The 13,910-nt window shown below is 44.3% G+C and overlaps 1 protein-coding gene across 2 annotated transcripts; it reads left to right on the top strand.

Annotated features, from left to right (window-relative positions):
* Window positions 1-1,766: 1,766 nt before the first annotated feature.
* cytip (cytohesin 1 interacting protein) lies at window positions 1,767-5,611 on the top strand. Of its 2 annotated transcripts, none has more exons than XM_084908823.1 (8): window positions 1,767-2,448; window positions 2,750-2,826; window positions 2,986-3,040; window positions 3,135-3,237; window positions 3,474-3,567; window positions 3,704-3,770; window positions 4,055-4,121; window positions 4,338-5,611. In XM_084908823.1, the coding sequence occupies exons 1-8, from the start codon at window positions 2,185-2,187 to the stop codon at window positions 4,814-4,816; spliced, it is 1,206 nt and encodes a 401-aa protein (XP_084764949.1). In that variant the 5' UTR covers window positions 1,767-2,184; the 3' UTR covers window positions 4,817-5,611. The 2 variants fall into 2 exon arrangements, with proteins under 2 accessions (XP_084764949.1, XP_084764950.1); XM_084908824.1 differs by having other exon boundaries at window positions 1,782-2,448; window positions 2,777-2,826.
* The last annotated feature ends 8,299 nt before the right edge of the window (window positions 5,612-13,910 follow it).

The following is a 13,910-nucleotide window of genomic DNA, read 5'->3' as shown; positions in this document are numbered from 1 at the left end:
TTCATCAGCACCATCAGCGGAACAGACGTGTATTTAACCTTATGCTATAAAGTCACACCACCAGGCTACAAGCTCAAAACAAATCCAGCCTTGCTAAATTAACACAAAGACAGCTGTAATGTAAGCATTACAGCAAGCAAGGGACAAATGAGAGATCACCACAATCACACTCATTCACCAATCATTTCCTGTGGAACAGGTTCTAGATACATCATACACATAACGCACAGTGTGACTGCAAATTTTCAACAAATGCGTGTCAACAATGTGTCAGTCATCTCTAAAAACATGAACTACTAACCCACCAGAGCTTTATCTTTCCGGCCTTGCGCTCAGCAAAGTCATTGACTACATTGCTCAGAACCAAGAACGGGTCATCTCTTTCCCCTTATGGTTGAAGGTGATGGAAAATAGATAAGTCAAAAGGCACGCTATGGACGAGAGCCAGAGTTTAATAATTACTAATGGTTAAATAGAGTAGTGGTGTAAAAACACACAGAGTCAGACGAGATGACTGAACAACAACAACAACAAAAAAATGTTCAGTGCATCATGGAAAGACTTCAGCGGCCTGTTGCAACACGACGAAGGAATGGTCACTTGATTCAATCTGAACTACAGGCTTTGTAAAAATGGAAAAGTTAAGAACACATTCAAAAGTAGAGAAGATGTCTGTCTCATGAATCCAAACTGCAAGATGGTTTAATAGAAGTGGTGTTCGATAGCTTAAGACACTGCCTCTCATTCTACTTTTAAATACCCTAGGAACCAAAAGTACTGTCTTTAAGATATGATGGGGCCTGAGGAGAAGGATTTTAAATTCGATTCTGGATTTAAAGGGTAACCAGTGACGTGAAATGAATATGGGACAATATCTTTCTAGTCCTAGTTAATACTCTCTTGGCTGTTCTGGATCACCTGAAGGCTTTTCAGTCATGAATAAATGCACGAGCTAGCTTTTCAGCATCACTTTGAGACAGGATGTTTCTAATTTTAGTGATATTACGCAAATGAATAAAGACAGTCCTACATATTTGTTTAATGTGCTCACTGAAGGACATATCCTGATTAAAAAGGACTCGAAGATTTCTCAGTGTTGCTGGAGGCTAAGGGAATGACATCCAGAGTAAGCATCTGGTTAGACACCGTGTTTCAAAGATTTTTTAGGACCAGGTACAATAATGTAGTGAATTTTGTGTCTTTGTATATGCTTTCACTGCATTTGGATGAGTGTTTGGGATAAACGTCATGCTTAAAAATTAACCGTTGCCAATCAGATGCTTTAAAATTGGTACTGCATGTTATGAAGGACAAGACCTGGCTATAAACTCTGGGTTGTTGAAAGTACAATATAAAGACAGGGGTAGTGCAAGATTTTGATACTCTACATAAATCAATTTCCAACCCAATTATGCAAGTAATGGAATTATTTTTGCTTTGCGTATTGAATAGAGCACACGGGACTTCAGTGTCCAGACGGTCTCGTGGTTATTTGGCAAACTGTTCCTGAGGGTCAGTGGGGCAGAGTGGATTGCTGTAAGGCAGCCTGCTTCTTACATGGGCTTTATACAATGGAGTGTAAAGCAACTCTGTATATGTTTTAAAGGCAATGGTGTTGGCGAGAGAAAGAGGAAGTTTGTGCACCATAGCTTAGTTTTCTTTAACCACTGTCTGCACGCCTGCCAGTGTGTGTGTGTGGTTTTTTTTCTTTTGATCCAACCATGTCTGATGCCTTCGGCCCAATGACCCGTGCTGTCTGTTTAGGAAGCATGAAACTGGCCTTGAGCTAAATCAGCCTTTTGTCTGGCCCTATAAGACAAGTCTCCCTGCTTGGCAGAGCACAGAACACAGGCTTAGCCCCATTGAGAAACTGAGAGTGAGTGAGGCTGGAAGCAGGTGCTGCTGGAGAGGTGAGGTGGCCGGTTTCTCATGCATTGCTGATTTCTGACAGACCATAAATCAAATTGCAAAGACTGCTAAAAGAAAGGGGGACTGTTTGAAGGGGAATTCAAAAAGAAACAGCTTAAACACTCTCCTTGCTTTTTCTTTTCAAACCAACACAGAAGCACTTCTTGAGAAAAGACAGAAAAAAGTTAAAGGCGGTGAACAGGAAACAAGATACGTGAAGCTGAGAAGTGCAGATGCGGTTTACCACAGCTATCACATGATGTGGATTTCCGCTTGATGCATTTGCTTTTGGCTGCACGGCAGGGCAGGACCACACAATCGCTGAAGAGCTGCTGCAGCAGGACACGATGCTGCTTTGAGGACTATTCTACCATGCACTCCATCATGAATATCAATGGACTTCAGCGCCAGGGCAGCCAGGAGAGTTACATTCTGGATAATACCCCAAAGAAGAAAAGTTCTCTGTGGTACCGAGCTTCACTGAGGGGCAGCAGTGATCGGCACCGTCACAGCACTGGCTCACAGCCCAGAGTTTGCAAGGTGAGACAATATGTCAAGTGCAATACACGTATGTGTGTTTATAATTTCACATCAGTAAATACTCAGACTTCTGCTGTCTAAATCAAATAACCGAAACACTGATTTGCAACGTGAGATTACAGCTGAGATTTAAGCTGTAATGTGATATAGTTTCACCAATTTACAAGAAATAAACAAAGCAGCTCTCTGCAGCTCACCAAATAATTTTTAAATCTCTATTGTTATTTTTAAAAAAAACAACGCTTTTATACTTTCTAGGAAGGGTTAAAAGTTTAAAAAGTGTATTTTGTTGTTTTTAAAGAGGAACTCTGCATCTCTCTGTTTGCAGTCCAAGCCGGCTTACTCCAACTCACTGGTTGATTACACAGACCCACAACGGTAAATATATCAGAATTGATGTGCAACTTTTCATCTTTTTTCCTTTTATACGTGTAAAAGAAAAACTGTCTATTGGACTTTTTGTGCATGAACAGTTTATTACATTTCTTAAAAATTGATATTAATTATCAGTCGTTTGCTTTTTCTGCTTTTGCACAGAACCACGATTATTTTGGAAAAGCAAGACAATGAAACATTTGGTTTTGAAATTCAGGTAAGCAAACACTGAAGCATGCTTAAGTTGTGTGGGAAAAAAAAAGGGTTGCTTTTGGCTCGCTTTTTTGTAACACGTTTGTCTCTCTTTGCAGACTTATGGGCTGCAGCTGAAAAACAGCCCTGCAGTGGAGATGTGCACGTTTGTTTGCAAGGTGAATGAGGACAGTGTTGCTGAGAGTGCTGGCCTGACCGCAGGTGAGCCGCCCACATCCTTTCTACCGTATAGGCCCCACTGAGACATTGATGTTACCGTTACCGTTTGGGCTGCGTGACGATTGACAGATATATCGCTTACCACATATGTGAATACCTACATGCCTTCACACCTACGCCTGCAATCTCACGCACTGATGTGCACATGCAGTTTACAGCTATGTTGTGTAATCACAACAGGTTCGTTCCTTATATTTCTGCATCCTTATCTTTTACAGGCGATATAATTGTCACGGTCAATGGCGTCAGCATTGAAGGCTCATCTCACCAGTGCGTGCTTGATCTGATAAGAAAATCCACCAACTGTCTAAAGTGAGTGACAACATTTATAACTTCCTAAATACTGCTAGAAAAAAAAGCACAACAGATGATAACTAAAAAGTCACTATAACAATAGTTTATAATAGCATTATAACAGAGTGTAATTATGTGTTATATATTATTCCAGACTGGAGACTGTTTGTGGGAATATAGTGAAGCAGATAGAGTTGGAGAAGAAGATGGACGCCCTCAAGGTGAGTCTCTTAAATCCTGTCTGTGTTTGATGGTGACACCATTTAGCTGTGTGTTGTAGGCAAAGAAAAAAAAAGAGCAGTCACCAAGCCATGCAGTAGTGAAGCCTCAAACGCCCCCAGCAATACTTTCTAACCTGCAGCTGCACAGCTGAATTACTCAGGCTATACTCTGCATGGACATTGTGTGCAAATATCTTTGTAGGCAAATGTTCTCAGCGAATTAGTTAAGAGTTTTACTGGAAGCATAAGTGTAATGTTTTGTTTTGTGTTTTTTGCCCATACAGCAATCACTACGTGAGAAATTGGTGGAGCTGCAGGGCCTTAATTTACAGGAAAAGCGTCTAATGCGAGGTGAGAAGTATGCTCAGCTGTCAGACCACAGCACTTCCTTTCTCACAGCCATTAACATTTCTCTGAAGCATGTGCCATCAATGATGTGAATTGATGTGTAAACTCCAGATAATTCAAATGGTCTTCCCCTGACAGATAAACATACAGTGGAAGTTGCTGATGAGCTTCCTGATACAAATTTCTTGTCAGCTAACTGGGATTTTGTTGTGCTTTCAGGTAATTTAAACGACAGCAGTCTCGACCTCCTGATAGACTCCACAGCTATTTTGAGCTCCCCCATCAGGCGCTTGGGCCGGCGTTTTTCCAGTGACAGCAGCTACAGGAGTGTGATGACAGAGGATAGTGACCAAGCCAGTGTGTTTGGGGACGTGAGCTCACCCTGTCCCAGCAGTGCAGCCAGCACCACAGATGATAACTGCTTCTTCTCCAAAGACTTTCTTTCGCAAGACAGCTCTTCAGCTCACACATCGAGCTCCAGCAATCACCACCAACCTCTTGGCCGCTCCAGCAGCTCCAGTTTGGCCGGCAGCACCAGCTCTCTGTCTCCGTCCTGGGAGGAAACAAGGATCTCGTCCTTGTTTGGCACCCTGCCCAGAAGAGGCAGGAGAACCAGTGTCCGCAAACACATTCTCAAGTTAATTCCTGGACTTCAGCGATCAGTTGAAGAGGAGGAGATGGGAACAAACACTCAGTGATTCGCTTTCCAAATGCTCCTTGTGTCTATTCAGTATTAAGTGTTGGCAAACAGGGTCTGTCAAGTTCCTAACACATTACAAATAGAAACAGACAATGCAATCAAGTGTTTCGCCACACTTAAAAGCCTGGGTTAACCCTTCATGGGAATGCAAACAAGTTGGACACTTTTATACTGTATGCATTTACCCCTATAGTTCCTGCCTGGCTCGCTTGCTCGGCTTTAACTTGTGGCACAAAAGCATTACAAAAACAAATGCGGGCTGAATGAATGTAAACTGAACAGACTGTAAAGTGTGACAGATGAAATTATATATCCTACTTACTTGAATTCATTTTTTTGTCATATTCACAGATTGTGATGAGCATTAATCGATTTAAATCGCAGCAACTGTATCAATGTAGCCAACTTCAAAATTTAAAACAAACATGTAGCCTAAAGCACATGAGAAGACATAAATCACTTATGACATATTCAGGTGCTCAAAACCAAAACCAAGCCTCTACGCCCTATAGATAGCTGCTCAGCTCAAAAACAGGATGTGGGTATGAGAGTACTACTTAAGTGCTTTCATTTCCAAATTGTTTTTTCCGACTGTGTATAAGTTTCTTTCAGTATTCAGAAACACTGAAAGTAACAATTTCTTGTAAATTGTTGAAATTGCTGTAAAAATGTATCATTTATTTTCTGTGGCAAGTGTGTCATTAATGTCGATGATCCACAGTCTTTTTTCTTTTGTAAATAAAATCATGATGTACAGAAAATTCTTAACTAACAATAAACTTTTAAAGATGTTTCCAGTCACCGGTGCTTCCTTTTACTTTTCATGTAGCATTGCACTCTCAATGTTGGTGAAGATGCAACTTTGGAGTGAGCCACACTCACTGAAAATTACTGGTGAAGATGCAGGTAGTGAAAAAAATTACTGTGTCATTAAAAGATGAATTAATTGAAGAAATGAATAGGGCTTTAAAACTAGTTGAGAAGAATTCATCTATATCCTGTAAAATAACTACTTCTGTTGTTTCAAGTTGCTGCTACAGAAAGAGGGCTTGTACTACAACTGATGGATAAATTGGAAAGGGTTGTTACCTTCACAAAGAAAGCAAGTTACCCCCGATACAATGTATCGCATTATTACAGCAGCTTCAAGGCCAGATGAAGCCCGTTTCCTAGATAATCCATAACAATTAAGTTGTGTTGAAGTGTTGAAGTTGTATATGGTGAGAGAGATTTGGTGAATGAGATTACAAATCTGTTTGAAAAACAAAATAAACTTACGAGAGAGACAGCAAACCTTAGGAATGACGAAATAAACAAAATAGTTCACTGGGCAACTTGGCAACAACAAAAATCTTGAAGAAAATGGAAAACAACACAATAAGAAAACCTCCTTCCCAACTTCTAACCATGTCAGAAACACACTTATGGAGCCAGACACATCATTGTCATAGTCTGCAATCAAAAGACAGACAGATGAAACTTAGATCAACTTGTACCAGAACAATGTGTGACCTCTGTGTAGTGTCTTCTCTGGTCTGCATTCACAACAAAAAGGCAATGGTTAGAATGCTCTCTTTTTAATGTCGTGGGCAATCGGCACAAAATCTCGCAGGAATCCTCCATTATTCTGAGCATTACATTTCCACTTGCAGTGTGATCGTATAGTGGTAAATTTATACAACCAAAATAGAAAAACTTCAACACCATTAACATTGCATGTTAAATTTCCCAAATGAAAGGAATATAGAAATATATTTTAAAGCTGTACATGAAACAATGTAAATTCTCTAAACAGTGTGGCACAGTCACATACCTGCATTCACAACAAAAAGGCAATGGTTAGAATGCTCTCTTTTTAATGTCGTGGGCAATCGGCACAAAATCTAAACGGGAAAGCAACAACAGAGTTAGCTAACTATGCTCCCATTTTGTTTCCTCTCCTCCCAATAAAGAAATCTCACATAAACGTGCACTCAGTTCAACATAAAGTCTGGAGAACTGACCCGCAACAAATGATGTATAAACAACAAAAATAATCGGGTCAGATTGTATTACTTTAACAACCTGCGATATGATTTTTCTTCCCCACGACATTTGCGCATTCCTTACCTCGCAGGAATCCTCCATTATTCTGAGGATTACCCAAAATCCCTTGCCCTTTGTGAATGTTGCAGGGTGACTTTTTCAACAGTAGGTGGCGCCAATGTCCCATTTAGCGGGATTTAACTTCAACTCTATTTAACTATGTTACACACACCCCCCTTAAATCCTGCGAAATTGGGGCATGACAACAGAAAAACAGGAACTTCCAATGCATAAAACATAACAGTGTGATCGTGGGAGCACAATATAGTTCAAGTCAGTTAAAAAAACTTTCCATATGGAATAAGGCGAGCAAGAGAGCGGCCAATTCCCCTGCCAACCCAGATATGAAAGATGCCGTATACACCTCCCATGATGTGAACATTGCTCCAAGCAGGTATTACCCAAAACGTTCTGAGTAACAGCACATGCAAAACGGCTAGTAATCTATCCTGAAAACATATTTCGCACAAATGAAAACAAGGAGTCAACTGTCGACACTGAATCATCAACCTGTTGTTCATTGATCTCACAAATGAGACGTGTTGGAGGTTTCACAGGTCTACCTGATCTAGTACAAAGAGGTGGTGGCTGTGTACGCACTACATGGGCCTCCGTACTCAGGTGTGTGTCAGTCACAAGATCAGGGGAAAGGACATGTTGAGCATCTCCCGCCAGAAGCTGCGAGGAGGCACTCCGGGACACAACAGATTCAATAGAGGGGGCAGGGGAGGGCAACCGGGAAACCAACGGGTCACACACAGCAGGCGGGGCCACAGTCGATTCCGCTTCAGAGGTTGGGACGCTCAAAGCCGCACCAAGAGAACAACCAGGTTGACCAACCGCAGAGTCCCCGTCACTTGCTTGGTCCATCTGCATGAGCCAGCGAACCGTCTTCGTCTCACCATCCTGCACATCACCTGGAAGTTCTGGTTCACCTTGTCCACTATCTGCAACCGAGGGGCAGGTTGACACTGGTATGCACTCGTTTCCTGCAGGAATAAAACTCACAGGAAGTAGTAGGTTTCGGTGAACAACTTTTTCCCTGAGTGTCACAGGGTCTCTGATGTGGTACACATTGATGTCAGGTTTCACAGATGCCACCTCAAAAACTGTGGATTCCCATTTGTCAGCGATCTTCCTCTTTCCTCTCTCACCACGATTAGCAAGCAAGACTCTGTCACCGACTGAGAGGGGCGCACCCTTAGCCTTGCGGTCATAATTCTTCGCCTGGCGAGCCTGGGCAATACGGCTGTTCTGTCTGGCAATGCGGGCAGCCTCAGACAGGTCACGCTTCAAATGGGCGACAAATTCACCGTGGTCAATAACGGCACCATCAGGGAGAACATGCTGGAAAACAACATCAACAGGCAGACGAGGAATTCTCCCAAATATGAGAAAAAAAGGTGCGAAACCTGTTGTTTCATGTTCAGTGCAATTGTAGCAGAACGTCAACATCTGAAGCATTTGCGGCCACCTGGCTTTGGATTGAGGGGGCAAAGCCCGTATCATGTTCCCCAAGGTCCTGTTGTATCGCTCGACAATACCATTCCCCATTGGATGGTAAGGAGTGGTGTGTGATTTCTGGATGCCAGCCATGTCCAGGAGCTCCTTAATGAGTTGACTCTCAAAGTTGGCTCCTTGATCAGAGTGTATACGTCTGGGAAAGCCGTACACACAGAAAAAGTCATTCCACAGGCGGCGAGCAACCTGCTTGGCAGACTGATTCTTACAAGGGAATGCATGCGCCAATTTGGAAAAATGGTCTGTGACAACCAAAACATCAACGCACTTCTTGTCAGTCTGTTCAGCAGTCCAGAAGTCAATGCAGACTAACTCCATCGGTTCAGTAGTACAAATGCTCTCCAGTGTGGCACGGTCATTCGGCTCCGGGGTTTTCCCAACCACACAACGAAAACAGCTTTTCACATGATTGATGATGTCACGCTCCATCCCTGTCCAAAAGAATCTCTGCCTTGCAAGAGACAGGGTGCGGACTTGGCCCTGATGACCCGCCGTATCATGGATGCCTCGGAGAACTTCAGTCTTCAGAGTGTCTGGGACAACAAACTGGTAAATCGTCACGTTCATGTTTCTGTCTTTCTTCACCTTATACAACATACCATCTTTAATCAAGAGTCTGGACCAATGTCTGAGTAATTTCATTACACCACGGGACTCGCCAGCACGTTCATGCCTGGTGGGCCTCTTGTGACGCCGGACATAAAAGAAAACTCTGCCCAAAACCTCATCTTGTTCCTGCAGGTTAGCGAGTTCACTTCTCGGCGTACAGGCCGGACGGGCAATAGTTGGGACCTGAGGGATATCAGATCCCACACCTCTCACATGGCTGATACCACCAGTGTCATGTGCAGCCAACACAGCAGAAACATCCTGTGACGAGAGAGAACCTTGAGGGTTAGCTAGGATAGTGGTAGCTCCCTCCTCAGACTGATCCACAATCAACTGGCAGTTTGCAGCACACCGAAACATATCTTGCACAGTCCCATCCACCAGACCGTGCATTTGGTTCAATAGGGCAGCATAAGGTTCAGTGACTAGCCTGTGGCCTATGCACGACTGGACAAATGGCTCTCTACTCAATGCATCCGCGACAACATTTTTGGTGCCAGGGACATACTTCAGTTCAAAACTGTATGCTGCAAGCTTTGAAACCCATCGTTGCTCACATGCATCTAACCTAGGCTTGGTTAAGATGTATGTCAGTGGGTTATTGTCCGTCCACACTGTGAAGTGGCTCCCTTTCAGCCAATGGCTAAACTTGTCACTGACTGCCCACTTCAGAGCAAGAAACTCCAAACGATGCGCTGGATAGTTTAGCTGAGAGTGTGACAGGGTCTTACTGGCGAATGCCACTGGTCTAGCGATGCTACCATCAGGGGGCAACTGTGAGAGGACGGCTCCAAGGCCGTCAAAGGAAGCATCAACTGCAAGGAGAAAGGGCGCAGTAAAATCTGGATGGGCTAATGTGACACTATGCACAAGGTCATGTTTTAGGGCCTTGAATGCTTCCCTGCACTCATCAGTCCAGTCAGCTGGAGACAGCTTCACGTGGCCCCTTTTAAATTTAGGCTTACGGCCTCTGCCTCTCTTGCGTAGCGCAGCTGGTTCAGCCACAAGATCAAACAGTGGCTTAGCTTTTGCAGAGCACCGCTCGATAAAATGATGGTAGTAGAGAACCATCCCCAGGAAGGATCTGATTTTCCTTGCACATGGTGTCACCCCGTCAGACTCCATCAGGTCTGCTTCCTGCACATTATCTATAGCCTGCACTTTACTTGGGTCTGTTTTCACACCCTCACCACATATGATGTGTCCCAGGAACTTCACAGACCGCTGAAGAAAGTGGCATTTCTTAGGTGCGAGCTTCAGGTTGTTGGCAGAAAGTCGTGAGAAAACCATCTGCAGACGTTCGAGAGCCACCTGTTCAGATGGGGCATAGACCATAAGGTCATCCAGATAACACAACAAACTTGTGAAGTTCTCATCACCAAAAATGGACATCATCATTCGCATAAAAGTAGCAGGACTATTTGTCAGGCCTTGAGGCATCCTGTTATATTCATGAAGGCCAAATGGGGAGGAGAATGCCGTGTATTTTTTGTCGTCGTCGTGGAGTCTGACATTGTAAAACCCCGATGTGAGATCCATTGTAGAAAAAAAAACATTCCCACCAAGTGCTGCGAGGGCGTCTGACTGATGAGGCAATGGATGTGCATCTTTAACTGTTCTTGCATTTAACCATCTAAAGTCATTGCATATGCGCAGGTCACCATTTGGCTTAACAACTAAGACAAGGGGGGATGAGAATTCACTCTGGGACTTACGGATTATCCCTGACTCCTCCATCTCATCTAGGGCGGTGCGAAGCTTCTCGTAATGGCATGGTGGGACCCGTCTGTATGGCAGTCTGAAGGGCTTGTCATCCACCAGGTGGATTCTGTGGACAAAGTCAGCAGCCTCACCGCAGTCCATTTTGTGCCTTGAGAAGATGGACTCATACTGCTCAATGAGTCGCAGCAGCCTATCTCTCCATTCTGGGGAAACTTCACAGGACAAGAGATCCAGGTCCTGCAGGCCCAAATCACACAAGCGCTGAGACATTTCCGCTTCTGATCTCGGTGCGGGCGACGAGTTCTGTGTGTATTGTGTACTGGATTGAATTTGAACAGGTTCAGGTAAGTCCTGCACAGAAAGACAGGGGGACACATCAGCAACCCTAGCATTTCTCCTGAGAGTGAGGGGCTTGTCGGAGGGATTCACCACTTTAACAGGGACCCAACCATCCCCAAACAAGGAAGTGACAACTCGCCCCACTAGGATCTGTGCAGGTTTGGATCGAGACTGAGTGGGTTCAATAATGACAGCACTTCCCACCGCTGAGGCATCAGGAGCAGGGAGCTTAGCCCACACTAAATGTTCAGACAAGGGCTGCAAGGTGACACGTCTCTTAAGCTTTGCAGTGCCAAAACTTGGAGGCATTGCTCTGCCATCACAGTCATTAGAATAGGACAGCAAAGTTGCCAAATGAGGAAAAGCATCATCCTGGGTACCAACAGTCATTTTTAACTGTGAAATAAGCCACTTTATCGCATTGCTGCCCAGAATCATGTCATCAGCCTGGCCTGGAACCACCAGAACAGGAATCACCACCTTAAAGCCATATATTGATACTGTAAGATCATACATAGCAGAAGGCGTAACGAGATGACCCCCACAACCAACAATGACAACGTCTTCAGCTGAACGTCTCTCAATATCAGGTATCGATTGTGAAAGTTTCTCATCAACTGTCTCACTTATGGTGCACGCCATAGATCCACTGTCCACTAATGCTTTAAGAACTTGTCCACTACTAGTAGTCACTGCAGAGTAGAATAAGCTATCAGTGTTTGAGAGCCTATGCAAGCCCTGTGCAATCAGTGTTTTATTTGGCGGGACAATGCCACTGTAAGTGGAATACAAAGTGTCATAATCATTAATATCAGTCATGTCCAAGATGAGAGGCTTACTTGCTGGATCTGCGCTGTCCTCCCCTCCACGCAGATCGTTCAGTTTCCCTGATGACCACTGGAAGGAGTACACTTGCCCTCCGGGCAGTTACGTCTCGAATGACCAGGTAGGTGACACAGGAAGCACAATCTGTTTTCCCGACAGTGTGTGAGTGTGGAGTGGGAGCTATCTCTGCAGATGGAACATGGTGTGTCATCTAAGCCCGGTATTCTCGGCAGTCGGGCACTCTGTCGCTTGGCATTAGCTCGAGCATAGCCTGGGCCTTGAAGCAGCACCTTCTCTAACATGCTGATCAACCTCTCAATAGCAGAGCCATCCCGACTCACAGCTGGCCTCTGCTCATGGTCAGCCAAGCAAGGAGTAGCATTTGTGCTAACCTCTGCCTTATTCACATAGACACAGTTACCCTTCTGTGGAAGAGACTGGAACCCCCTACCCAGGTGATACTCATCCAGTACCTCCTGAACTTCACGAGCTGACCATTTATCACATGTTTTGGTTCTAAAAATAAGAGCCAAGTCTCTGCAGGGGCAGTGTCTGATGAACATGCGTGCAACCTCCACACCAGAGTTCTCAAAAGATTTCCCCTGCTCCTTAAGACAGTTGCCAACAACATCAGCAGCCTTGTTCAGCCTCAGCCAATACTCATATGGATCCTCTCGGTCCTTCGGCAGGGTGGAATAAAAGTCAGCCAGGGGCACAGACGAGCACTGGGTGGAACTAAAATGTTTGTGCAGAAGTCTGTAGATAGCTTGTGGATTATGCTGGACATCAATTCCACCATTCCTCACACCAATTTTCACAACATCTTTTGCCCTGCCTCTCAGATGCATCAAAATCTCCTCAGCTTGGTTTTCTGGGAGAATGCCACTCTTCTTTATGTAATTCTGCATGGCTTCCTGCCACTCATCAACAGACAATGAGTCTGAACTCTCCCCCCGAAACACAGGTGGGTCTTTAACCTGTCGTGGAGCCACCAGCTGGACTTGAGAGAGATCTAGTGAGCGGCTGGAGGGGAGATCTGTTGTTTCATGCGCCACCTCAGGACATGTATATGTAGCAGATGCAGGGCTCGAAGTGTGTGGCGTGGTCAGGTGTGACAGAATGCTATCAGCCAGGCGTTGCCCAATTTGCTGCACAATGTCGCTCATTTGGTCGACTAGACTCACATCAGGTATCGGGGGGTCTGAGGCAGATGACTTAGTGCACTGTACTGACTGCGACTCAGCCACAAGCTCACAAGAACTATCTGCTGCTCTATGCCCCACCCGACAGTCACCAAGTGAAAAAGGAACAGTTGTGAACCCTCTACCCCTACCCAAAACAAGGGGGGTCACATTTGGGGTGTCATCAGAGTCACTTAGATCCATATCTAGCAGGATATTAATAGAGCTAAGGTGGGCTTAATACAATATGGCAATATACAAAGCCAATATAAAAGTATGTCCAACAGTCCCCAAAGTTCGATTCCGTTACCCAACAGGCTAAACAATAAGGAAGCTGATGCTCCACGACGATGCTGCGACGAGAAGACACCAGCCCGATTCAGCAGCGTCACGAACGAGTCACGGCACCAATGTGACCTCTGTGTAGTGTCTTCTCTGGTCTGCATTCACAACAAAAAGGCAATGGTTAGAATGCTCTCTTTTTAATGTCGTGGGCAATCGGCACAAAATCTCGCAGGAATCCTCCATTATTCTGAGCATTACATTTCCACTTGCAGTGTGATCGTATAGTGGTAAATTTATACAACCAAAATAGAAAAACTTCAACACCATTAACATTGCATGTTAAATTTCCCAAATGAAAGGAATATAGAAATATATTTTAAAGCTGTACATGAAACAATGTAAATTCTCTAAACAGTGTGGCACAGTCACATACCTGCATTCACAACAAAAAGGCAATGGTTAGAATGCTCTCTTTTTAATGTCGTGGGCAATCGGCACAAAATCTAAACGGGAAAGCAACAACAG

This window comes from Perissodus microlepis, chromosome 16 (genome assembly GCF_051167445.1).
Source record: "Perissodus microlepis isolate ML-2025 ecotype Zambia chromosome 16, ASM5116744v1, whole genome shotgun sequence".
In the NCBI taxonomy this organism is placed as follows: domain Eukaryota; kingdom Metazoa; phylum Chordata; class Actinopteri; order Cichliformes; family Cichlidae; genus Perissodus; species Perissodus microlepis.
Note: the sequence above shows the minus strand (reverse complement) of the source record. Positions and strands in the feature narration are given on the sequence as shown.

What these genes read in the sequence shown, in the direction of transcription:
- cytip (XM_084908823.1), top strand. Translation starts at nt 2,185, where the DNA reads ATGCATTTGCTTTTGGCTGCACGGCAGGGCAGGACCACACAATCGCTG. An exon ending in GATTACACAGACCCACAACG is followed by an intron (nt 2,827 to 2,985) that starts GTAAATATATCA and finishes GCTTTTGCACAG; the next exon opens with AACCACGATTATTTTGGAAA. An exon ending in AAATCCACCAACTGTCTAAA is followed by an intron (nt 3,568 to 3,703) that starts GTGAGTGACAAC and finishes ATATTATTCCAG; the next exon opens with ACTGGAGACTGTTTGTGGGA.